The sequence below is a fragment of the Diospyros lotus genome, chromosome 6 (assembly GCF_014633365.1).
Source record: "Diospyros lotus cultivar Yz01 chromosome 6, ASM1463336v1, whole genome shotgun sequence".
Taxonomy (NCBI): domain Eukaryota; kingdom Viridiplantae; phylum Streptophyta; class Magnoliopsida; order Ericales; family Ebenaceae; genus Diospyros; species Diospyros lotus.
This window is the reverse complement of record NC_068343.1, coordinates 9,204,536-9,232,110: the sequence shown is the minus strand read 5'-3', so window position 1 is coordinate 9,232,110 and position 27,575 is coordinate 9,204,536. Positions and strand designations below refer to the sequence as shown.

The following is a 27,575-nucleotide window of genomic DNA, read 5'->3' as shown; positions in this document are numbered from 1 at the left end:
TCTTATAATTTTAAGATTCAAATTTACGATTCAATTTTATAGACGCCCGTTCAATTTCACTGTAAAATAATATATATTATAATCGATAACGTTTATTATAAATACCTTTTTATAGTTATATTAAATTTTTCGGCAACTAAAAAAATTGTAGGCTCAAATTGTGTCTTTGGAGCATGTGGATCCTTATGCAACTTATCACACATGATTATTATATTTCTTAATTTTATTTAACCCTATAGTAATGATTTTGTTTTCATTTTATGTTTATTTTTGTCCATTTTGTAGTCATAGAAAATATTGTAAATAATTTTTTTATGTTTATATAAATTAAACTAATACAAAAATGCAATAAAGACGAAAAATTTAGTATATTAAAAATTACTTGATTTATAATAGTTTATTGTCGTTCTTATTTGACAATATCTGTAATAATAATAATAATAATAATCATTCTTAAATTTTAATAAATGCACATTGAAATGCATTATTTAAAAATAATATACATTTATTAAAATTAGGATGATAATAATAATAATAATAATAATAATAATAATAATAATAATAATAATAATAATAATAATAATAAGTAAAAGATTAGACTTATATAAACATTAATAAAATTAAAAACTAAAGTCAAAATTTCGAACTCAAAAGCAGAAAAAAAAGTTTACCACAGACCTAATATTTGCGTAAATATTAAGCATCGTATCTTAAAAATTCCGTAGAATAGCTTTTGTAGGTCAATGCCGCCATATTCCTTCTATCCAGAATTCCGTAAAGGGGAAAATATTGGTATTGATAGGCTTATTATTATTATCATTAAGTTTCGAAAATTGACTCTATGACCCTCTTTTTTAAGGGTTTTTTTTTGGTTTGAATCTTGATGTAATTTCTTGTATTTAAAAGATGAATAAGTTGAAAATAATGTTATAAAAATTTGGTGAAGTATTATTGGAGGGCACATCATTAGTGTGTTGCCCAATTAGGTAATATGAGCCAGTGAGCTAAACCAAATCCGGTCAACACACACACATGATGCATCCTCTATTATTAGAATTTATAAAAAAAAAAATTAAATCTTTTTGAAAATAATATTAGAAATTCTCATTAACAAAAATAAAATAAAGTACAAAGAATGAGACTACAGACTTGCATCCAAAGCATCAGCAAGAAATTTAAAGGCATGATTATTGTTCCTAAAAATAAAAATAACGTTTAATTAAGAATAATTTTGCTTTTAAAGTATAATAATTGGAATTTCATTTTAAATTTAAAACTCACTTCAAACCAGAACTCTCAAAAAAGTAGGAGACCTCCGCTTAAAATTAAAAGCGCAATAAATCATAATGGACGTAAAACGAAAAGAAATATATAAAAAATTAGCATAAAATCTTTGTCTAGGATGCTTTGATTAATTTACTATTATTTTTTTAAAATAATTTTGCGTATTGACAACGTACATTACAATAACATTAGCCAAACATTGCCAACATACACAACAAAACAACCATAACACAACGCAACCCAACCAAGTAGAGCAGATAATAATAGGAACTGTAAATTGTTTGCATGACTAATAAGGGCGTCACCACAAAATCATCCCTATACCACATATAGATATAAATACTTAAAAGTCGAAAATGTCTCAATCCATCGGCAATGCCAACTAGTATATATTAAAACCAGCCCATCATCCAAACTTTTATATGACTATAAAACCCTTTATCCAAGTACCAAACAGGGATGATGAGAAGAAAGAAAGAAAGAAAGAAAGCTTGGTTGTTGATTAGAAGGAGACCATGCTATTCACATAAGGGAAAAACCTCACCTTCTCTGGTGCACTAGTACCCATAACTTCGAGCTTTTTGGTCACCATGTCATAACACAGAATTTTAGTCCCAACTTGAGTCACCACCACATTGCAGCCCACATACAGCACAGTCACCTGTTCATGTCCAAGCCTCGGCTGGTGGTTGTCTAAAGATAATTGGATTTTCCCTTCCCATGTCCTGGCATCGCTGTGCATTTGCATTGTGTTTGAGTAGACATTAGCCAGCACATTCACTGTTACTGCCGGGCCACTCGAAAACGCCAAAGCAAGCTTTCCATTCACTGTGCCCAAGGCTGCCCGGGCGCCATAATACCCTTGGATGATTTGTGACCTGTCCTTCGCAAGATCGTAAGCCAGAATTCCATGACGCTTCACCATCCAATAAATAGTGCCATCCGCATAAACACCTGAGCCAGACACAACGGACTTGCTGGCAAAGCAAACCTCCCTAGAAACTTTCCAGGTTCCTTCGGTGGATGAGTAAATCTCAAATTCAGTTGCATTATCGAAGTCAGTGGAGGGGAAAGCACAGACTAGCTTGAATTCAGGCACAAAATTGAGCGGTGTTGGCTCAAAGATGAGTACAAGAGCAGGTTTGGGCCCATGATCAAAGCTGTGTTTAGGAAGTTTCTTCCACTGTTTGGTAGTAGGGTTGCAGATGTAGTAGGCCTTATCTGCACCAAGACCCTGGCAGCAAAGTAGTCCATTGGAAGAGGACCTAATGACGACACGCTCAGGGAAAAAGTTCAGAGATGGGTCTGGCACACCACAAGATACAGGATCAATGGAGATAAATGATGGCGCTTCGCTAGGAGGCTGGCAAAAGAGACCCGAGAAAGCCCGGTAGGAAAGTGACTGGCTGTATGCGGAAAAGGGGGTCAAAATCCTGAGCTTCCAATCCCTGCAAACACCCTGGAACCTAATAAGCGATTTCGCGGGAAGGAAAGAAAGAGCATGCTCCCTAATTATATCCCTCAGGTCCATGTATATCAGACTATTCTTGCTGCTTGCAAGCCTGTTTGACGTCTTTCCTTGATCCATCGCCTTCCAAACTGATTTTACCCTGCCACATAAACAGCAATAACATTTAAACGTCTATGGCACTATTTGCACCAAATAGGTCAAATTCTATCATACTAGTAGAAACAACAAAATAATAGCTAAAGGGGCCATTTGCCAGCTTTTCCTTTTCAGTTTTTAGCTTTTATTTTTAATATTTTATGTTCAGTTTTTGTTTTCATTTAAAAAATATGTAAACTGAACATGTTTGACAACTTTGTTTTATTTTTCATGAAAGATTCAAAGGATCAAAGAGAAACACAAGACAGTGAAAACCTTGTATATTTCCTGTCTAGCTCTATTGCATGGATACAAAAGAATATATACTTTAAGGGGATGGAGGAGAACCCAACAAATCTGCAATTGACCCCCAAAATCATGCTCATCAAGTATATAGCAATGCTAAAATCATGTTAATCAAATACACATTAATCCTAAAATCACGCTAATTAGCCATAGCAGTGGTCCCCAAACATCTGAATGTATGAAATCAAAGGGAGCAATAGCAGTGGAATCCCTTTTAGGAAATGATTGAGGAGGTTGCTTAGCAAATTGACAAGATACATTCAAAGAATCATTGTTTATTTTGGCCTACAAGACCAGTAGAAATTAAAGGATGAAGTCTTCTAATGGAATCATAACCAAGACAGAGGTGCCACAAGTATAAAGAAGACATAAAGACAACACACACGACACAAACAGGGTGAGGGAGTGTGTATGGAAAGAAGCATAAACGTCCAATTTTATGATCTCCCCCAAGAATCTGTCACATCTGTGGATCCTATACACAACTATCATTAGCAGAAAAAAAAAAAAAAAATCATTTCAAAACCAAGTTCACACAATTGACTATCAACCATTAGATTTAATGTAAGTTTTGGAATGAGAAATGCGCGCGCAAGCGTGCGAGAGAGAGAGAGAGAGAGAGAGAGAGAGAGGATTGTCTCAAAATTGAATAATATTCATAAAAGAGCCACTAGCAGTATGAATTGGAGCATAGTTATGGAGAATGTGGTACATTCCAGGTCATTGTACAGGAACAGGTACAAGGTACATTAGTATGCTAATTTGTTGGTGCAGAGGGGATAGGCTTAATTGGTTCGTTCATTATTTCAATTTATGGTATGTTTTATAATTGTACTCAAAAGTCAAAATTAGATGGATTGATACTTGCTACTATAGAAGCTGGTTTGTTTTGTTTTAAATTATTTTCTATGTATTTGTGCAACTTATGCATTGAAGAATCCTACCAATGAAGCCAGGTATGAATATAATTCAAAATGCAATAGAATATGCAAGAAAATGAGGTAGGCAAGCTTTCTTTTCTCTAGTTTTCTTTGATAATTATTCACATTAAGTTTCTTCCTTCATTTAGATTGTTTTTATTGAATCCAAGCAACAGTTGGGATCCCCATTCTTGAAGATTGAATCACATTCCTTTTGATCGAAGAATGCATCCACAATCTAGAATGTGCTATCTGGATCACGGTTTTAGGGGGAGGAGTGAACCAGTAACTATGAATTGGAGCAATATAGATCAGAGATTTAAGTGGAAAACAACTAGAACTGTTGGTCATAAGATTGAAACAACAAGAACTAAAGGACAGAGAAGAAGTACCTGAAGTAGCAGATAAGTGTCACATTCCTAGGGTTACCTAGGGTTGTGATTGGAATTAGGGAGAGAACTGAATGATAGAATTAAAGGAGGGGGAGAGAAATCAAAGAAAGAGAGTGGGAGAGATTAGAGAGGAAACGAGAAGGAGAGAGAATTAGGGAGATAAGAATCCACTTCATTCATCAACATACCTTTCTCTACATATTAGGGCCTATTTATAGGCTATTCAATAGTACATGAAATCTGGAAAATAGCACCCATGTGCTCCTAACAACTTACAAAATACTTCCTACTACAACCTTATTACAATAATGCCCTTCTAACTACCATTGAGTTGTGACATTCCCCTCCCCTTGAAAGGTTTCTTGTCCCCAAGAAACTTATTACAACCAAGCCATTGTTTCTTCATCCAATGCTCATCTTCACCCATTGGTTTCTTCTTCGCTTTTCCTTCTCCCTATCTTGTTTTTCCCTTCTCTTTTGCTTTCTTTTTTCTTTCTCCTCAGCAGCAACAACATTATGTCTTGCTGCCACACCAATGGAAACATGAGTCAACAAAACAACAAGGGTCTCGATCCCTTCAACAAAGAATTCTTTCCCTTTCTTCCTTTCATCTTGCTTCGCTTTATCCTTCTGCGTCCTCCATTGCTCCAGATCAGAAACATACTGTTGGAAGGTTTTAGTGTAATCAATTTTATGCAAACATACTCCCTTAATCTCTAACCAATCTTGAACTGCATTCCATTGGTTATCCACTTCAATTAAGGCACAAGTTTCCTCCCAATTGACTGATTTCTCAATTGGAGTTACCTGATCCATAGTGGGTAATTCAACAACTCCTTCCATTCCTATTCTTTCAAGAGAAATAGATTTAAGATCTCCACAATCTAAAGCTGTTGTGGTCATTTCCATTCTAAGATCTTTGGCTCCTGAATTGCTAGCGAACATCTCGGCTTCATCCTTAACAGTTATCTCTTCCAACGGTATCATATTGAGGGATTTAGCATCTGGATTCTCAGTACTAGTGGGAGTGCTTGAGATGCACTGCCATCCCCCAATTCTTCAATCCCTTCTTCCACTTTCTTTTCTTCCTCATCAGCTTCTTGCATCTCCAGATTAACAGCCTTAGAAGCTCCCTTGATAATATAGGTTTTGGTCCTTTCTCCAAACTGGTTACACAAGTCAATTACAAATTGCGGCCAGCTCAATTCCACCCTTCCCTAGCTCCAATTCAGGAACCAAACAAATGAAATTCCACTCAAATTAGCTACAAACATTTTTACCTTCTCCTTTTCAGCTACTCGGTGTTGGTAAAACACTCGTTCACATTACCGGATCCACCATTTTGGCCTATTCCTGTCAAACACCGAAATAACCAATGGAGCAAAAGTGGGAAAATCGACACTTGGAATTGAGGTCGATAAAGTTCGATTAGCAGTTTGAAATTTATGTGAACACAAGATCAAAAAATGGTCCAACTGCCTACAGAGGTCCTTAATTTCCTTTATTGCAGCAATTAGTCCTTCGACCATCTCCTCGGTTCAATTCCTTGAAATTGCACCCTATAATGGCCTCTTGATCAGCCTCTAAGAATCCCTTCAGTAACTCCTCCTCATATTAAAATTCAACAATCCTTAATCCCCGACATCTAATTCAGCCCTCCTGCAATGGTTGCTTTCAGTTCAGCAATCTCAATTCTTGCTGCTGAACAGGCTCCAAACCAAATTCTCCAAAATCCGATGGTGATTGCAATGGCTCTAATTGCTCCGTTTCACTTCTCACCACTTCCCAATCCGCAATTGGCTGCTCTAGATACACCTCCTCTGTTGATCGATTCCTATGCAGCCAATAAAATTTGATGGAATCTAGTCAGAAATAACCTGGAACTAGTCAGAAATAACCTGGAACTTGCCTCCCTTAGCGTCTCGAGAACCAAGCAAATCCACTTCGCTAGGATCACTTCTGATCAGCAATTCACTGATATTCCACAATCACACAAGAGATTGTTTCCTGTAGTCGCTTTTCGCAAAATCCAAATTCAGCAGTACTAAGCTCGCCTCAATCAACTGTACATGATCGCATTGGTTCGCAGTCACCGTCGAAATCGCCTTTCGAGTTTTGAACTCAATTTAGTAGAATTCACAGTCGGAATCAACTCCTAACTCCGCCTTCAAGATCTGTTTCCGATCCTAAACCCAATGCGCCACTCTGATTTGACTTCAAATTCAAATTGAAATTACTGTTGGGCAATAGATCTAAATCAGTCCCCTAATATCGCTTGCTAAAATTGTCTAGGTCTACAGAATCAATGTTCTAAAAGATTCTCCTAAAATTGATCAACTTCAATCACTTCTTGAAGTTGATCACTCCGCTTCAGTTTGCCCAGGCCTGCGTCCACTTCGTACCCAATCACCGACCTTGATTTGTCCAAATTCACCTGAAATTTGGAATCATCTTGGTTCCGTTCAAACTCAAATTTGGATTTGCTTCAATTCTCTCTTCTTGCCCAATCACCAACAGTCTTCACAATTTGCCAAGAATCATCGGTGCAGTTCCTTCTCGCCTTAGTCACTTCTGCTTCAATTATCCACTGAATTTTACTCGCCTGAAGCACCAACAATCACCAGGCCCGTTGGAATCAAGGAGGTTTAATTCGCCTGCAAGTTTCAATCAACCGGAGCTGCTCCAGGCATCTCCGAAAGAGCCGTCAACACCACCATCTCTGTTGCCGCTGGCCGGAATCGGTTCTGCTCGCAATTGCTATAGACTCAACAATCGCTTCCCCCGACGACTCCTTCTCACCCAATCACTGACCACGGTTCACGACCACTGGCTCGGTTTCGTAATTTATTGGAATTGCTTCACCTAATCGCCAACATCAGTCACCATCGGAGATCAATAACAAAGTTGGATCCTCGCTCCGTCAACTCTCTGCTATTTCTGGAATCGCCTATTAAAAGTTCAATTAATTTCGTTGCCACTAAGGATTGCCTAACAATTTATCGATTTATACTGCCTAAGGTTCAGAAATCAATGAGCAAAGGAATCGGAGGAATCTACTTCTCACAATGGACTCCACCTACAAGTTTGAGCCAAGATCCACTTGCGTCTTCTTGATTTCGAACCAAACTGATACGAATTTATCAAAAATCACAGCCGAGGAAGGGCCAGCTCTGATACTATTTGTCACATTCCTAGGGATGTGATTGGAATTAGGGAGAGAACTGGATGATAGAATTAAAGGAGGGAGAGAGAAATCAAAGAAAGAGAGTGGGAGAGATTAGAGAGGAAACGAGAGGGAGAGAGAATTAGGGAGATAAGAATCCACTGCATTCATCAACATACCTTTCTCTACATATTAGGGCCTATTTATAGGTTATTCAATAGTAAATGAAATTTGGAAAATAGCACCCATGTGCTCCTAATAACTCACAAAATACCTCCTCCTCCTACTACAACTTTATTACAATAATGCCCTTCTAACTACCCTTGAGTTGTGACAATAAGGCAGTATAAGCATTGGAAGAGGTAAAAAGCACCTATTTGAGAAGAGATTCAAGGTTGCCAAGACAGATAGCCGGTTGAGAAGTTAAAGCAGCAGAGGTTTGCCCCTATTTTTGTAGATTCTGGTAGTGGTTGGGTCTAGAAGGTTTAGTAGGACACTAATTGTCACGACCCTAGGTTTTACTAGGGTTTAGAATGGGATTTTGGAGGAAATTGAAGAAGAAAGAACAGAATGGAGGGAGAAAATAGAACAGAAAGAGGGAGAAATTGAGAAGAGAAGGGAAGGGTTTAGACGAAACAGAGAGAAAGATAAGATTGGAGAGAAACAGGTTGGATTCATTCAATCAATAGCTGCCTATTTTCTATTCAACAGCCTATTTATAGGCTATTTACATCCATGCAGTTATTACCCAACTAACAAACTAACCAACTAACAACTCAAGTACACACTACACCCTATGCAGTTATTACCCAACTAACAAACTAACTAACAACTCAAGTACACACTACACCCTACGGGAAAATACAAACAGCAATTACAACTAGTGGCCTTGGGGTCATGACACTAATCAATTAGGTGATACTGCAGTTTGAAGTATTGACTTTCAATAACAGTGTTAGAAAGGCAATGAGAAGAATTAAGTCCTTTATGCTTGCAGTTCCTGCACTCAACAAGAGGACATTGAGAAAAGAGATGACCATATTTCTGGCAGTGATGACAAAATTTTGAGCCAGATTTGTTTGGTTGAGAACAATTGGGACAACCAGTAAGATATCACTTCTGTGTGATTTTATTAACCCAAGACAAGTTTCTCCATATAGCAACTCATAGACAGCACTCTCAAGAGTAAGTAATGGATTTTGATGAAGTGAAGACTTGATAGATCCAAAATCGTAGTCAACGACAAAGAAACAGAATCAAAAACATTCGATCTTGATGAGTAACATATTTTGTAGCATCAATATTCAATACCTAGGTAGATTAAAACAGGCCAATTGATCCAAATAGATTGCATTTGAACAAGAAAATCATTAACTGACTGACCTCTTGCTTGTTTCAAGGCGTGTCACTCCTCCCAAAGTTGGCTTTGGTGTGCCAAATCAGTGGTGGTGTAATGACTAACTATGTTATCCCACACCTCTTAGTTGTATCAAAGCAACCAAATTGCAGATGAATGGAAGGAACCAGTCATCTAGGTAATTTAGCACCAATCATCTAGCCGTTTAGCAAATTTAGTACCAGATTCTGCAGTCTCCTATGTAGGTTGGTGAATATCACCAGTAACAAATTGCGACAATTTGCACCCTTTTAGAAAGTTACGCAACCCTTGGACCTATAGTCTACAATTGGATCTGTCTAAAATGGTAGAAATAGGCTGAGAGATACCTGATCTGTTCAAGGAGACTGGCGAACCACAACTTGAATGTGAAGAGCTTCTACTATTGAATTGTTTGTTGTCACGACCCTAGGGTACTAGGAGGGCATAGTTGTAAATAGTACTAGGGGGATATATTTGTAATAGTGCATTCTGTTATGAATTGGTTAGTCATACATACGGCTGATACGGCTGTTACAGCCATGGAACTGCCTATAAAAGGCTGATTGTAAGAGGATGGAGATAATTTTGATACTATGAATGAAATCCTTTCCCCCTCCCTAAATTCTCTCTCTCCCGAACCTTCTATCTTCCTCTAATTCTTGCTTCTCTTCCCCTTCAGTCTAATTCTTACCCATTTTTCTCTCTGTTTATACCGAAATTACCATCGTCAGATCTTAGGATCTGATAATTTGGTATCAGAGCTCAGCGGTCGAGCTAAGATTTCGACGAGTAAGGAATTGGTCAGAAAGTGAGTGTTGCATCACTGCAATCGCTGTTAGAACTTGAAGCGAAAGCGATTGTGCAAGGGGTTTCTGGTGAATTGGTTGGATTACATAATCAAGTCTAGGAGCAGTTGTTGCATCATGACAATTGGCGATTGTGCAAGTGTTTCTGGCAATTTGGAGTTTGAGTGGTCATGTTTTGGACAAGGAGGGTGTACCATTGCGGTCAATGAATTAACGGCAGAAGTAGAGGAAGGGTGTCGTGGGTGTATCCATTGCGGTCAGTGATTAACGACGAAAATAGAGGAAGGATTCGAGGTGAGACATGGCAAAAGGGACGAGAATGAAACAACTGGAGGCCCGATTGGACACAATGGAGAGTGGGCTTCGTTGAACTCAAGATCAATTAGAGGGTAGATTTGAGAAGATGGAGCTCGGGCTCTACCAGACTCAGGAGGAGGTTAGTCGTGGCAGAGCCGAGAATGCTGTCACCCGATATATGATGTTGACGATGGAACGAAATGTTAGGGCCGAGATGATCGGCGTGTGGGAAGACATCTCTAGCTTTAGGGAGGAATTTTTTGAGTTCAGCCAGCAACTGAGTACTATCCTGAGCATGTTTTCAAGGATGCCTAATGCAAGTTTGCTTACTGATTTTTCCCCGAGATTAACTTCGAAGCCGATTTTAGCTGGAGGAGTTGAACATCATGATTTTGACCCTCAAAAGGCAGAGGAGCGAGTCCAAGGACATCAACCAAGGGAGTTCAGGCCAATCAAAACAACACCCCGATGCCCAGGCTGGAAATTCCAGCATTTGAAGGAGACAAACTGCGTTGGTGGATACGACGTTGCGAGCAGTTCTTCCATTATTATCGGGTGGTTGAAGGACAGAAAGTAAACTAGGCAGCCGCATATTTTAGTGGCGTGGCGGACGCTTGGTACCAATCGTGGAGTAGCAAAAAAATCAAACTGAATTGGCATGAATTTGCAAAAGAATTCTGTACTCGATTTGGGAAAAGATCAATAGTGGATGTGGTAGAAGAATTTAATAAATTAAAATAGGAGGGTGTTGTGGATGATTATTCAACCAGATTTGAAGAGTTGAGATCGTTATTAGTTCTCTCTCATCCAATCTTAGATGAACCTTAATTTGCGTCTAGTTTCATCAGTGGCTTGACTGATGAACTAAGACCATTAGTTAAGGTGATGCAACCAGCCACCGTCAAACAGGCTGCAGAGAAGGCTCGGCTTTAGGAGTTAGCTCTGGAAGCAATTTTTAAGAAACACAAGATGTCACCTAAGAACTATGGGGTGAACAGTCCGCAAATTGGTGGTGGAGGAAGTTATAAGGCTGTTAACCAGACTGCATAGAAGGGAAACTCGATTCCTAAAGCTCCATTTAACCAGGCGCAGGTGAAACCTCTCTCTACGGAACAGAAAAGACAGCTTGGGCTATGCTTTCGGTGTGGGGAGAAGTATGTTCCCAGTCACCAATGCTGGAGACAACTACTACAAATGGAAGGCTTAGAAGAAGAAGTGGAAGAAGTAGAGGAAGTGGCAGTAGGAGAAGATGAGAAGGAAAAAGAAGAAATAGCAAGGGAGGAAGGTGGAGAAATTTCCCTGCATGCTTTGCACGGCTGCCCATCAGGTAAGATAATCAAGGTGAAAGGGAGTCGTGGGAAGAGGAGATTGATGATTTTTATAGATAGTGACAGTACTCACAACTTCTTGGATGAAGCCACTGCCATAGAACTACAATGTCCAACATCAGCCACATTTCCCTTATCAGTTACAGTGGCCAATGGCAGCAAAATGTTTAGCAGGTCGAGGTGCCAAGGCTTTAAATGGGTGATGCAAGCGCAAGAGTTTACAGCCAAATTTAGGCTGTTGAAATTGGGAGGGTGCGATATAGTCCTCGGAGTGGATTGGATGAAAACAGTTAGCCCTCTCGTGTTTGATTTCAATAACCTAGAGGTGACATTTGAAATGGGCAGAAAGAAAGTGACATTGACAGGGAGTTTGGAGTCCGGAGAATGCAAACAAATTACAGGAAAGAGGATGAGGAAGATGCTACAGCAAGAGGAAAGTATGGAGGCTCAATTATACTCAGTATATGCAGTTGAGCTGGAGAATGGCAGTCAAGGGGGAAGGGCTGATGAACAACTTGAACTTGCAGGTGGATCTGCAACACACACAGTTTCAGAGGTACCTTTCAATGACTCTTTACAATCACTTTGTCACGGCGCCTCCGTGAATTTAGAACACTCCTAGCCCGGAATGGATTAGGAGATGGCTTCTACCGAAACAGAACATAACAAAGTAAGGGAGGAGAGTATGAGAGTGAGAGAAGAAAGAGAAAGATTAGAGCAATAGGAGGAAGAAACGATTCTGATATTCAATTACATGATGGTCTTCCCAGCAAGCTTGGGAATATTTATACAATCGATAGGTGGAGGGCTGACACAATAGATCCCTCCTACATGCAGTTATAATCGCCTTTTTGTCATATTCTATTCCCCTTCCACGTGAGGAATCTTCCAGCCTTGCTAACTAATATCACTAGTGGAGTTACAACAGTAAAAATAATAAAATTACAGCAATAGGGAAATTACATTAGTAAGCCAAAAAAAAAAAAAAAACTAAGACTTATAGCTATTTGAATCATCAGTTCCCGGGACCCTTCCGTGACAATCCCCCCTCCCTTACACCTTTCTTGTCCTCAAGAAATGCTGAGGAGGCTGGCAGCTCTTGGGAATCGCTTGAGTAAACTAGGCAGTACTCCCAAGTGTCGCTTCCTGCTGCCCCACCCTGCCACTTCACCAGTACTTGGATGAGTGGAACCCCTTGATTGTGAACTACCCGTCTATCCAAAATAACTTCCTGTTCTTCCATACTATCCTTCTCCTCAGGAATGGTGGGCATTGTGGAGTTCACTTGCTCAAACCCTACTGTTTTCTTTAATAGGGAGACATGGAAAACTGGGTGGATTCGGGTTCCCTTCGGAAGCTGTAGCCAGTAAGCCATAAGCCACCAAAATATCTAGGAGCATGCTTTGAAACCGGCCTTTAAGTAATAGCCTTCAAGTGGGGTTTCCTCAATCTCATGTATACCTTTTGCCCTATCTCAAATTCCTTGTCACTTCTTTTCTTATCTGCAGCCTGCTTCATCCTATTTCAAGCTGTAGCCAATTCTTGTTTTAGTTGTTGCAATACCACCCTTCTCTGTTGCAAGTATTCTTCTACTGAGGTGGTATTGGAATGTTCTCCTATAGCCGGTAATAGAGGAGGCTTGTATCCGAAGAGAGCCTCAAAGGGAGACTTTTTTAAGGAAGAGTGGTGGTTGGAGTTGTACCACCACTGGGCTAGAGATAGCCATTTATGCCAGCTCTTGGGCTGTAAGATACAGATACACCTCAAATAATTTTCTAAGCCCTAGTTTACCTGCTCAGTATTACCATCTGTTTGGAGATGATAAGCTGAAGACATATTCAACTTAGTGCCCAATGCCTTCATAAGCTCCTTCCATAGAGTGCTTGTAAAAACCTTGTCACGATCGAAGATAATTGTCTGGGGAACCCCATGCAAAGTTGCCACCTGATCTATGAAGATTCTAGCCACTTCTTGGGCTATATAAGGATGGGCCAATCCTATAAAATGAGCAAATTTTGTGAACCAATCTACCACAACCATTATACTTTCCTTTCCTTCCAACTTAGGCAACCCTTCGACGAAATCCATAGAGACACTAGACCAAGCTTGCTCGGGCACTGGAAGGGGCTGTAAAAGTCCAGGGTAGGCCACGTTCTCAGTCTTGCATCTCTTGCAAATGTCACAGATCAACACAAATTTTCTTACCTTTGCTCTTAGCCATGGCCAATGAAAGAGTTGCTTCACCTAAAGGTAAGTGTTGTCCCCCCAATGGAAATTCATGTAGTGACTGCAAGATCCTCCTCTTGAGATCTTCATTATTCCCAATTACAATCCGGCCCTGATGTCTTAACATCCCATCCACCAATATAAACCCTTCAACCCCTTCAGATCCCACGGCCACCCTTTCCAGTAATTCCCTCACTTTAACATCTCCTTCATAGCTTTCTATCACCTGCTGACACCATTCGGGAATGACAGTAGTTATGACTGCCACACTCCCCTCCTCATGACACCTTGAAAGTGCATCGGCAACCACATTTTTTTTTCCCTTCTTGTATTGTATCAAATAGTCTAAACCCATCAACTTGGCCATGCCTTTTCTTTGCAATTATATTTGTAGTTTCTACTGTAACAGAAATTTCAACCTTTCGTGGTCCGTTTTAATTATAAACCTCCCCACTTCCAAGTAATGTCTTCATTTATCTACAACTATCAACACCGCGAGAAACTCCTTCTCATATATGCTAAGCCCCAAATGTTTTGGGCCCAAACCTTGGCTTAAGAATGCCAATGGCCTCCCTTATTGAACTAGGACTGCTCCTACACCACTCCCACATGTGTCTGTCTCTAGGACAAAGGGCTTGCTAAAGTTGGGTAGCCCCAATACCAACACTCCACTCATTGCTTCCTTTAACTTCTCAAAGGCCCTTTCAGCTTCAGGGCCCCAACAGAAATTCCCCTTCTTCAATAATTCTATTAATGGTTTGTTAAGGATTCCGTAATTTCTTACGAATCGACAGTAGTACTCGATCAGTCCTAGGATCCCCCTCAAAGATCTCACTGAATTAGGCCTCGGCCAGGACACCATAGCCTCCACTTTCTTTGGTGCCCCAAATATTCCACTTGCCCTTGACCAAATGCACACTTAGATTTCTTAATGAAAAGCTAGTTAGATTTGAGGATGTCCAAGGTGGTCTTAAGGTGAATTAGGTGTTGGCTAAGGGAAGGGCTGTAGATTAGTATGTCATCAAAGAACACAAGGATAAATTTTTGAAGGTAGGGTTTGAATATTCGGTTCATTAAGGATTGGAAGGTGGCCGAGGCATTGGTAAGCCTAAATGGCATTACCAAGAATTCAAAGTGCCCGTGGTGGGTTCTAAAGGCTGTCTTATGTATGTCTTCCAGCCTCGTCCTAATTTGATGGTACCTCGAACGCAAATCAAGCTTTGAAAAGATTTGGGCTTGGTGAAGTTCATCTATGAGGTCTTCCACCAAAGGTATAGGGAATCTGTCCTTGATGGTTATGATATTAAGTTGGCGGTAATGCATACAAAATCGCCATGATCCATCTTTCTTTTTGACGAATAGGACAGGAGAAGCAAAGGGGCTTTGACTGGGCCTAATAATGGACTGTTGAAGCATTTCCCTAACTATTTTCTCTATTTCATTCTTTTGAGGTGGAGGGTATCGATAGGATCTCACATTAATGGGTTCGGTATTTGGCTTTTGGTGAATGGTGTGATAAAATGATCTGGTGGGAGGTAGGGAATTGGGTTTCATGCAAAGGTCCTCATATTCTGCCAGCAATTCATTAATAAGTGATTTACCTGGTTAGGGAGTTCCCCAGTTGAGCCGACAGTTAGGTAGGCCCTTCCATGCCCTCTGGGAGCTCCTCAACTGCTACGATGGAGAAGAGATTGGCCAGCTAACTCCATTTTCCCCTAAGTACCTTCTGCAACCTCCTTCCTATTATCATTTTACATGTTCCAGCCTCCTTACCTCCTATCAATATCATCCTTCTTCCTTCCTTTTCAAATGACACCTCCATTCGGTTAAAGTCGAAGCTAATTGGGCTTACTCATTTCATCCAATCCACCTCCAATACGATATCATATCCCCCCAATTGTAACAATCTTAGGTCTGCTTCAAATTTTTCTCCCTGCATCTCCCAACAGAACCCGTTGCAAGCCAAAGTACTCATCACCCGTTGGCCATTGGCCACGGTCACACTCAAGGGTGGTGTACCCGTGAGTTGACATCTCAGCCTCTTGGCCGTGCCTTCATCTAGAAAACTGTGGGTACTTCCATTGTCAATTAAGACCATCAGGCCTTTTCCCCTAATTTGTCCCTCTACCTTTATTATTTTGTTGTTGGTTACCTCCATTGTCCTCCTTGGCCCTTTCCTCATCTTCTTCTTTTGTTACCTCTTGATCAGACTCTTCATCCCCTTCTAGCAGTAGAATCTACCTCTTGCACTAATGTCCCACATGGTACTTCTCTCCACACTGGTAGCACAATCCCGCTAGCCTTCTATGTTCCCTCAGTTGCTCTCCAAAAGGGGCTGGGTTAGGGCCTACCACTCCTCTCACCCCGCTATTTCCTTTTATCAGATCCCGGTTGGGGTGTCTTCCAGTAGCATTAGATGACCCTACTACCACTCCTTTCATTTGTTGCCTCTACTTCCTCATTAAGGCTTCTACCATCAACTCTTGCAACCTAGCATTCTCTGAGGCTTGCTCCACCGACTGAGGCCTCAACACCTTTACCATTGGTCTGAGCTCATCATTAAGGCCACTTAGATAACTCGACACCAAATAGTGTTAAAAGTTGTCTAGATTATAGAAAAGAAGATCAGTGAAAGCAATATATTTTTTGAGGGCCAATGAAGGTTTAAATAGAAGTTTATATCCCATGTTGTAATTAGTGATAGTTGGGGGGTTAAACTGTAAATATTTAATATTCTTCGTTGGGATATCCACCCACTGTTATAAATAGAGGGCAAGGGGTAGCAAAGAGAGAGAGAGTTCCCAGTTTTTGTTTGTAACGAGTATTGTTCGCTAGAGAGAAAGGCTAGAGAGATAGTTTTGTAATCTTGGGAGGCGATGTCCTGTTGTACTTGAGAATAGAAGGAAGGGATCTTTGTTATATTTTGATCATTCTCTGAATAAAGAAGGCTACTTGAGGGGGTGTTTGACTGTTGGTTGTAGAACTAGTGCAAACCAGTTCGAATCAGGATAAAATTGGCTTCTATGGTTTGTTTTTCTCTTTCTTGTTTCTTATTTCTGTTATGATTTGACTGCATTTAATTTTCTGTTGTTCTGGGTTGATTTCGGGTGTGTTGAGGGTGTGAGAATTGGCAAGAACGATCCTATTGTGCTCCTAATTTCTAACATATTGGTATCAGAGCCAAGGACAATTCAAGAAGTTGCCAAGAACCTAGTTTTCTTTAGGAATCTTTCCTGCCATGGCATCTACATCTAGTGCCGCTAGGTATGAGGTTGAAAGATTTGATGGCACAAATGACTTTGGGCTTTGGAGGTTAAAAATGCGAGCTTTATTGGGTAACTTAGGGTTAGAAGAGGCTCTTGATGGGGAGTCTAAAATGCCTAAGGAATACCCGGATGATAAGAAAAGGGATATCTTGAAAAGGGCTTACAATACACTGATTTTAAGGCCTAGGAGACAAGGTCCTTAGGGAAGTGTCAAAATTGAAATCTGCAGCTGAGATATGGCTTAGGTTAGAGAGTTTGTATATGGTAAAAACCCTATCTAGTAGGCTGATCTTGAAGACAAAATTCTTTACCTTTAAGATGCAAGAAGGGCAGAATTTGCATAGTCACATAGATGAGTTTAATAAGTTGTGTCTTGACCTAGAAAATATAGATGTAAGCTATGATGATGAGGATAAAGCCCTTGTGTTCTTACATTCCTTACCTAAGTCATATGACACTTTTGTGGATATCCTAAAACATGGTAAGGATACATTAACCTTAGAGGATGTTATAGGAGCCCTAAACTCTAAGGAGTTACAGCAGAAAATTGATAGAAAGGCTACTGGTGATGTTTTGACAGCAAGGAGAAGACTTGAGAAAAGAGAATTTAAATCTGAAAGGAAAGTTTAGATCTAAGTCTAAGAATGGTAAGAAACAGTTTAAATGTTTTCATTGCCATGAAGAAGGGCATATGAAGAAGGATTGCCCCAATAGAAATAAAGAATCCCAAGAGAAAACCAGCCCGAATGTTCAAACATGGTTTGGGCTATGAGAGTGTGGATGTCCTATAGTTTTTATAGGTATGCAGGAAAAGTTGCATAGGTCCTAGGTTTAGGGTGTACTTCTCATAGGAAATGGGTATTTACCCATATAGACTGTTATGGTAGCTAGCTGATTAGTATAAATAACAGTGTAATTGGGTTATTAGAATGTAAATAACCGTTAAGCATAGCTGGGGAATTGTTCCAGCATGCAAAAACGCATGAAGCGCACCCAAGCGCAAGCTGTAGCCACTTGTAAGTGCACATGGGCGAGGCCCAACGACATTTGGCGCCCAAACGAGCTTGATCAATATATATAACTAATCAAGAGCGCCTAAAGAGGATGTTGAATGAATTTAGAAATTAGTTTCCCTCCATCTCTTCTCTGAATTCTCTCTAATTCCCTCCCTATTTGATCTCTCTCTCTCTCTCCCAATTATTTCTTCAATCTCGTTCTTGATCCCTCGAGAACCACTGTCAGATTTAAGAATCTGACAAATTGGTATCAAAGCAAGCTCCGGGCCGGATTGTTCGAGAAGATCAGATCAATGGCGGATGGTACTAGGATGCGTCAGATGGAGATGCAACTTCAACAGGTGATAGCGACGGTATCCAAGATGCAAGGAAGGGTAGAGATGGTGGAAAAAAGAATAGGATCAGTGGTGGATAGGAAGCTGGAGGCTTTGGCCGATCGACTTAGGGGGGATATGTGCCTGCAAATTCGAGAGGAATTGCAAGAAGTTAGAGATCCAGGAAATTTGTTGCGGGATCAGCTGCAACAATTTATGATGATGTTTGCGAACCAACCGCAGGTAAGGATTTCCCCTGATTTTCCACCTAGAGAACAGACAAAACCAATTCTACAAGGAATTGGTATTCCACACCGACATGCGAGAATTACTGAATCGAAAGAAGAGCCAACGGTAGACGATGAACCGGTAGTAGAAAGGAGATGGGGATTTCCAGTGCCTAAATTGGAACTTCTAACCTTCGAAGGTACTAAGCCGCGATGGTGATTGAGAAGGTGTGAGAAATTGTTTGAGATCCACCAAGTACCGGAGAACCAGAGAGTGGCCCTGGCGGTAGCATATCTTCTTGATGAAGGAGATGTGTGGTTCCAAGGATGGTCCAAGGTAAGAGCGCACTACAATTGGGATGACTTCACCAAAGGCTTTAATGAAAGATTCGGGGAACGAGGTCGGTTGGATATAGTACAGGAGTTTAAAAGCTTGAGACATGAAGGTTCAGTGATGGACTATCAAGCGAAGTTCGAGGAACTCAAGTTCATGATGCCTAACCGGAACCCCGGCCTTCTTGAAGATTATCTTGTATCAAGTTTCATAGGAGGACTAAACGAGGAGCTACAATCAGCAGTACAAGTACTCCGACTTAGGACGGTCCTTGAAGCAGAAGAGGGGGCCTATCTACAAGAAATGACGTTTGACGCGTTGTTGAGGAAACAGAAGGGGCAGATTAGAGGAGCCCAAGGGGGAATGATATACCAAGGTGGAAGACCACCGGGAAGGGAGACAATGAGGACGGGGCCTAACGTCAAGTATCCCGCATTACTTGCACCCCCTCTAAATACGCAGAGTAGAGACAAGATGATAGAGCAAAGGAGGCTAGCAGGACTGTGTTTTAGGTGTGGAGAAAAGTACACACCGGGGCATTAGTGTAGGAAACAAATGTTGTTGTTGGATGGAGAAGAAGAAAGGGACGAAACGGAAAAGTTGGCAGCGATGGAAGAAGAGGAGGGAGAAGGTAGTGGAGCCATATCATTACATGCTATTAAAGGGGTGGCTAACAACAAAGTTATTAAGGTGGAAGGGAAGGTGCACGATAGTTCTCTCATGGTGTTAATCGATAGTGGAAGTACCCACAGTTTCATTAATGAAACCATGGCTAAAAGGATGGAGTGGCCAATAGCTAGAACACAACCATTATCAGTCACGGTAGCTAATGGAGATAAAGTTCTCAACAAATTAGCTTGAATGGGATTTTGCTGGGAGATGCAAGGGGAAGAATTCCAGGCTGATCTTAGACTATTCAGATTGAGGGGTTCCCATATTGTATTAGGGGTGGATTGGATGCGAGAAGTGAGTCCCATTAGTTTTGACTTTAATAACATAGAAGTAACGTTGGATAAAAAAGGGAAGAGAGTGGTTCTGCAAGGCCACGTGGAGGTAGGAGCATGCAAACTGATGAGCGGCAAGAAGTTGCAAAGAATGTTTAGAAAGAAATGGGCACAGGTGGCTCATTTATTTTCCATTGATGCCAGTGATCAGCGAGAGGAGCATTCTCAGACAATAAGCCCAAAATCACCTCAACAGGTACACGAACTGACCTTTTTAGATTCATTGCTGAATGAATATCAGGATCTCTTTGTAGAACCTAAGGTTTTACCTCCTAAACGTTCTCTAGACCATACTATACCTCTCATACCTCAAGTCGAACCTATTAACATCCGTTCTTACCGGTACCCACCTAAACTCAAATAAAAAATTGAGAAGATAGTTAGAGAAATGTTAGATCAATCCATTGTTCGCCCAAGCCACAGCCCTTTTGCTTCCCCTATCCTATTAGTCAAAAAGAAATATGGTACTTGGCGCTTTTGTGTTAACTATATATAGACAACTTAACGCCATCACCATTAAGGACAAATTTTCCATCCCCATCATTGATGACCTACTTGATGAACTTAAACATGCAACCATATTTACCAAATTGGACTTAAGGGCAAGATACCATCAAATTAGAGTTCATCCTAATGACAGCTTCAAGACAACCTTCAAAACACATCATGGGCATTTCGAGTTTACCGTCATACCATTTGACCTCACAAATGCCCCAGCTACATTCCAAGCCCTCATGAACCAGATTTTTAAACCCCACTTCAGAAAATTTGTGCTGTTTTTTTTTTTTATGACATTAGTTTACAGCCCTTCTTTTGACCAACACCTTATCCACCTTAGAGCTACATTTGAGATCTTGCGATTCACTCAACTATGTATCAAGTGGTCAAAATGTGCCTTTGCACAACCCCAGGTCAAATATCTTGGGCATATTATCTTAGGGGTTGGCATGGGAACTGACCCCAAGAAGATCGAAGCTGTTATGACTTGGCCCAAACCTGCCAACATCCGGGCCTTAAAAGTTTGGACACTTTAGGATTAATGAGTAACATTGAGTATGGATTTGGTTTATGATGGAGTGTACGTAGACGCCATGGAGAAACCAATCATATTGGTGTTAGGAATGTATCCATTAGGAAAACCCCTTGATGAGGTAGATAATCTAATGAGAGTTGCGGGTTTAGTTAAGTGCAGTTGGAAGTATTGGCCAAAGGTGATCCATTGTTGAAATTTACAGCATTGATTTGAATTTCTTAATGTTTGTTGTTGTGTTTTGAATGATCAGGTATGTCAAACATTCCCAGAGGTGAGCACGTCGAATTCATCTATTGGAAGGCCAAAGCTTTGAATGGATGAAGGTTGAAGTATACTCAAGACAATAATGGAGAATTGTTAAAAGTTGTATAGAGTATAGAAAAGAAGATCAGTGAAAGTAATATATTTTTTGAGGGCCAATAAAGCTTTAAATAGAAGTTTATATCCCATGTTATAATTAGTGATAGTTGGGGGGTTAAACTATAAATATTTAATAGTCTTCATTGGGATATTCGCCCACTATTATAAAATAAAGGGCAAGGGGTAGTAGAGAGAGAGAGAGAGAGTTCCCAGTTTTTGTTTGTAACGAGTATTGTTCGCTAGAGAGAAAGGTTAGAGAGATAGTTTTGTAATATTGGGAGGCCATGTCCTGTTGTACTTGAGAATAAAAGGAAGGGATCTCTGTTATATTCTGATCATTCTCTGAATAAAAAAGGTTGCTCGAGGGGGTGTTTGATTGTTGGATGTAAAACTGGTGTAAACCAATTAGAACTAGGATAAAATTGGCTTCTGTGGTTTGTTTTTCTCTTTCTTGTTTCTTATTTCTGTTCTGATTTGATTGCATTTAATTTTCTATTGTTCTGGGTTGATTTCGGGTGTATAACTGGCAAGAACGATCCTAGTGTGCTCCTAATTTCTAACAAGCAGGTCTCTGATAGGTGAGGATTATGTTGGATCATGAGAGATCTCAACTCCTCAAAATGTTTTTGGTAGCTCTCCATGCTACCGGTTTGCCTCAATTTGTTAAATTCCTCTACAATGTCCACCATATTTCTTTCCCCAAACCTCTCACACAACCTTTCAGAGAATTCCTCCCAAGTGTAAATCCTCCCTTGTCTAATGCTTCCTTGGTACCATGCATTAACCACCTCATTGAAATAGGATGTAGCCAGGGGTACTCTCTATCTCTCAGGAACACCATACCACTCAAACATCCTTTCACATTTCCTTAGCCACCATCGAGGATTGACTCCCTCGAAGGTGGGAATCTCCATCCGGGGCATCGGAAACCCCGAGTGCTAATGATTTATAGGGCCTTCTCGACCCCTGTCCATCAACTCGACCACCTCCTCCTCCGGATCCACCCCAATCTCCAAAGTTCCTCGTTCCCTGTTAGTCCTAGTCCTCTGTAGAATTGGTTCTATATGCTCTCTAGGTGGAAAATCAGGAGACAACCTTAAAGGGTTCTGGTGAGCAAACATGACCATGAACTGTTGCATTTGAGCACCCAGTTCATCTTGCACCCTTGCAATAGACCCTTCCAGCCTCTGCTCCAATCCATCCATGGTGCTCTCCATTTGACGATCCAACGCCAATATCGCCTCATGGCTCCTGGTAGCTCCTAACTCCAGCTGGTCAATCCGATTTTGACAATCGGTCGTGGCCGAGCTGGCCTATTGCAGTTGAGATTCCAAATTCTTCATGCAGGTCCCTTTTGCCATCACCATCTTCTTCCTTAACTGACCGAGGAAATGTGGCTCTGATACCAAAATGTCACAGAACGTCCATGAATTTAGAACACTCCTAACCCAGAATGGATTAGGAGATGGCTTCTACTGAAACATTGAACAAAGCAAGGGAGGGAGAGAATGAGAGTGAGAGAAGAAAGAGAAAGATTAGAGCAATAAGAGGAAGAAACGATTCTGATATTCAATTCAATGATGGTCTTCCCAGCAAGCTTGGGAAAATTTATACAACCAATAGGTGGAAGGCTGCCACATCAGATCCCTTCTCCATGCGGTTACAACCGTCCTTTTGTCCTATTCTATTCCCCCTCCACGTGGGGAATCTTCTAGCCTTGCTAACTAATATCACTAGTAGAGTTACAGCAGTAAAAATAACAAAATTACAGCAATAGGGAAATTACATTACTAAGCAAAAAAAACAAACTAAGACTTATAGCTATTTGAATCATCAGTTCCCGGGACCCTTCCATGACACACTTTTGATTGAATTTGAGGATATATTTGTTGAACCCTCTACTATACCACCTAACCAATTTCTTGACCAGAATATCCACTTAAACTTTGAACCTATAAACATTAGGTCTTACAGGTATTCACCTAACCAAAAAGATGAAATAGAGAAATTAGTCAAAGAAATGTTAGCCAAATCGATTATCCAATCCAGCCAAAACCCTTTTGCTTCCCCAGTCCTACTCGTTAAGAAAAAAAGATGGGACATGGCATTTTTGTGTAGATTACCGCCAGCTTAGTGCCCTAACCATAAAGAATAAATTCCCTATTCCCATCATTGGAGACTTACTTGATGAACTAACCTTAGCCACTATTTTTTCAAAGCTAGACTTGAGGCCTAGATATCATCAAATTAGGATGAATTCTGTTGATATTTCCAAAACCGCTTTTAGTACCCATCAAGGGTTTTATGAGTTCACAGTTATGCCCTTCAGATTGACCAACATACCTGCCACTTTCCAATCCCTAATGAACCATATATTTGAACCCTATTTGAGTAATTCATCCTTGTCTTTTTTTATGATATCCTAATCTCCAGCCCTACCATTGAACAACACTTAGACCATTTGAGGAGAACATTTAAAATTCTTAGATTCAATCAATTGTATGTAAAGCTGTCAAAGTGTACTTTTGCTACAAGGAAGGTAGAGTATATTGGCCACATAATAATGGGGGAAGGAGTCCAAACAGATCCTAAAAAAATAGTTGATATCTCTTGACAGCTAGCTTTTGAGAGTGAGTTTTACCCGAACATTGTAGTAGTGGTATCAGAGCCGACCTCATGGTTCCAACTTGTCGGTGTCGCCATGGCTGGGGCTACGGAGTATGGCTCCAACCTGCTGGCATGAGTGTCAGGGCTGTGGAGCGTAGTGGTATGTTATGGTCCATTGTAAGGTACAAGACTTGTCCCACATCAAGAAGTATGGGCTCTTGGTGTGGGATTTATTACCTCTTGGGCACCCTCCCCTCAACAGTTAGCTTTTGGGGGTGAGTTCTACCCAAAGGGTTGTAACATTTGTGTACTGAGAGGTGAGAGAAAATTTTAGCTGCTGTGAAGGGGTTAAGCTAAAACAATTGAAACCTGAAATCCTAGTTGGAATTTTCATTGTTCTTGAGAAAGCAAGGCAGCAATAATGATAATCCTCTGAAGCTGTAAACTTGGATGGTGATCAGAAGGATTGGGATTTAATTTCAGCAATGACAGATCTGGAACAGAAATCGGGGGTACTGATGAATTCAATTGAATTCTGGTGCTCAAGAAGGTAAGAAATCAAAGGCGTTGGTGTCAGTGGAGTAATGGAAGATCTAGAATAGAGCAGCAGAAAGAGGGAATTCAGGCTCCAAATTTGAATCGAGGGGATGGTAAATTCAATTGAAATGAGATTGGAGTGAAGGAGGGAACCAGATTTCATAATTACTGATCTAGAATAAAGGGATTGAATTTGGTGATGATGATCCACAAGCTCTTTTCTGTTCAAGGGGAAATGAATGGTAGTGGAACAGAGGAAACGAAGATGACTGCTGTTGGAATACCTTGCCAATGGCCTTTTCTCACTGTTGGACAGATTCTGTGTAGTTGGTTAGAGTATTGATGACACTAGGAGCTTGAGCAAGGCTCTGATACCATGAAAGATTCAAAGAATGAAAGAGAAACAAGATACAAAAGGCTTGTATATTTCCTGTGTAGTTCAATTACATGGATACAAAAGAATATACACAGAGGGGAAACCAACAAATCTGCAATCAGTATCCAAAATCAAGCAAATCAAATATACATCACGGCTAAAATAATGTTAATCAAATATGTACTAATCCCAAAATCATGCTAATTAGCCTTTTATTTTTGTCTCCTCACCCTTCTTGACGCTGGTGACCAGAGGAATTGATTGGAGTTACTAACTCCCATAAAGCTTTTCCAGAAGTTGCCGAAAGTGGTGACTCCCAGAGTAGTGTCTTTGATGACTGATGGGGTTGCTACCGGTGAGGAGTGGTAGGGGGGAAAACATGAAAATTGTGAAAACATTTTTCTTGTTTTCAAAATATTGGAAAATGAAAATGAGTAACAAAACTCCATTTCCTATTTTGTTGTCAAAATAATGAAAACAAAATCTTATCGAAACGGGCTGTAAAAGGAAGCACCAATTCTGGCAGTTGCTCAGAGTATCAGACATTACGATTTCAATATAAGGAACTAACTCAATTAAACAACATTTATGTATTTTTTTCATTCGCTTGTTTAACCATATTCTACTTTGCAATCCAACTTATCAAAAATAAAAAATAAAGAAAAAGGACCAGTTTAGTGCCACACAGATTGACAAGAAAATATGTATCCTCTATATACCTCCAGAAGAGAATTTCAGTACATTTTTGCTTAACTTCTGAAAAAAAGAGGCAATTAATAGCATGAAAATATCTAGTGCATCTACATCAGCATTTCAAAATAACAAATTTAAAACAAAAACAAGTAAGCACTAGTGTCGAGGTAAAATAATTCTGTAACAGATGCAGCAAGATGACAAATTGTAACCTATAGAAGCATTCTTTAACGTATTCATAAACTAGTTAGAGAAAGTGTATACAGGGATCCTTACAGATTTACATAATAATGTCATAATACAGTTGGGGAATTATCAAATTGAGAACTAATTACTAAGACACGGAAATATTAGCAAATTTAAATATCTCTATTCCCATCATCACTCATATATATATGGTCTTGTTTGAAAAAGCATCTTCCATAGTTTTCCCCTTTCTATTAAAGCCAATAGCTTCTCAATCCAAGTAGTGAAAATATGAACAGCTGTTCGTAGAAAGAACTCCATTATGAATAACTGCTGGAGAACTAACTTCAGAATGAGGTTGAGATACTAATGGGCAGTGTAATTTTACCAACTCGATTATTCCAGATCAGATATAAGCACATAAACACTTAGTAAGGAGCTAAATTTGCATTTAATATAGCATATTTCTCCAATACTTGCGGAAGGTGATACAGCCAAAATTCACACACCATATATAGCACAGCACGTATAAGGGGAAGGGCCCCACTATGCACCCACCTGCCACGCCAGCACACAGGGTTAAGTACAAAAAGAGGCTAAACACACTGGATGACTCAAAGAAATTAGGGACAAAAGTAAAAGCTCTACGCAAACATCCCAAACAGGATAATGGCAGCCAATGCCTATCGCGTCCAAGATGGAGGCACAGAGGTCGAGGACTCCCGGTATCACGGAATTCTACTGTGACAATGCCTCCCCATGTATAAAAGGGAAAGTGTCCTAGGTACAAAAAGATGGGGGAGTATCATCATAAGATTTTACTCTTATTGGTTATTCTGCATTAATTGTTGTCCTACCATACTTTTGATATACCCTAGAGTTTGTTAGCTCCTGTCATTCAATTCAGACTTAAACATCAAAGACCTTCCTAGGCACGCCCTGGGGCAGTTTTTCCGTTGTAGTTGCAGGTCTCACAACTATCACCATATTCCACAAGGAGCCAACCGTTCTATTGTTGAGCCAAGTCGGTCTGTATTTATTATCAGTTGTTTTCTGCATCATAAGAAGGTATCGAACACACCAATAACATGTCTAAAACTTGACTTTCGGTGCACTTGCATAGGTTTTGCAAGCAAACATAACAAATCAAATAAACTTATCAAGTCAAGGTTAGGGAAGGGAAAACATAGTAAAGTACATAATTGGAATCTATTGGTTCCTTAATAGAATTTTCTTCTGCCTCTTAAATTGATCCACTTTGTGCGAATCTTGAAATTGCAAACAGAAAAAATATGAAAAGCAGACGGAATTTATCATGCATGTTCATTTCTTTATGAGTAGCCACACAAATACATAAGTTTTTTCCTTGGACAAATGCCAGTTGATTTTCTTCTCATTTACCTATCCCAGCAGAACGAAGAACATAATTAAAATTCCTTCACTTCATTTATCTGATTTCGTTCTCCCTGGACAAATGGAAGATCCTAACAAAGTATAAAAGCAACAAAAATGCACTCACATCAATCAATAACACAAAAAGGGGCAGACAACACATGCAAAACCCCAAATCCGATTTCGCATCAGACGCTTATCAATTCCGAAATCGAATACGAAGACACAGTAAGACATAGGAAATTCAATCGATAGGAGATCAAAAGTTCGAGGACTTGCGATTTTTCGCGTAAGCAATTGAGCTGCAATACTTGATAAAACGGTGTAAGTGACCACAAAATCTTACCAGCTGCTCTAAGGATGCATAGATGTACGCATTAGAGACACTGTTGTTGATATCGACCGACACAGGGCTTGTGATCGTGATCGAGACTGAAGCCAGTGAGTGAGAGAGAGGGAGAGGGAGAGAGAGAGAGGGCTTCAATTTGGGACTCCCAATTTTTGACGGGAGAGAGAATGCAGGT

General features: G+C 40.1%; 1 protein-coding gene across 3 annotated transcripts; it reads right to left on the bottom strand.

The window, feature by feature from the left end:
* Positions 1–1,545: 1,545 nt before the first annotated feature.
* LOC127804056 (F-box protein At5g49610-like) lies at positions 1,546–27,575 on the bottom strand. Of its 3 annotated transcripts, XM_052340778.1 has the most exons (3): positions 27,398–27,575; positions 27,061–27,143; positions 1,546–2,894 (listed from the first exon to the last, which is right to left on the bottom strand). In XM_052340778.1, the coding sequence occupies exon 3, from the start codon at positions 2,870–2,872 to the stop codon at positions 1,787–1,789; it is 1,086 nt and encodes a 361-aa protein (XP_052196738.1). In that variant the 5' UTR covers positions 2,873–2,894; positions 27,061–27,143; positions 27,398–27,575; the 3' UTR covers positions 1,546–1,786. The 3 variants fall into 3 exon arrangements, with proteins under 3 accessions (XP_052196738.1, XP_052196737.1, XP_052196736.1); XM_052340777.1 differs by lacking the exon at positions 27,061–27,143 and having other exon boundaries at positions 27,331–27,575; XM_052340776.1 differs by lacking the exon at positions 27,061–27,143 and having other exon boundaries at positions 27,398–27,574.

What these genes read in the sequence shown, in the direction of transcription:
- LOC127804056 (XM_052340777.1), bottom strand. Translation starts at nt 2,872, where the DNA reads ATGGATCAAGGAAAGACGTCAAACAGGCTTGCAAGCAGCAAGAATAGT.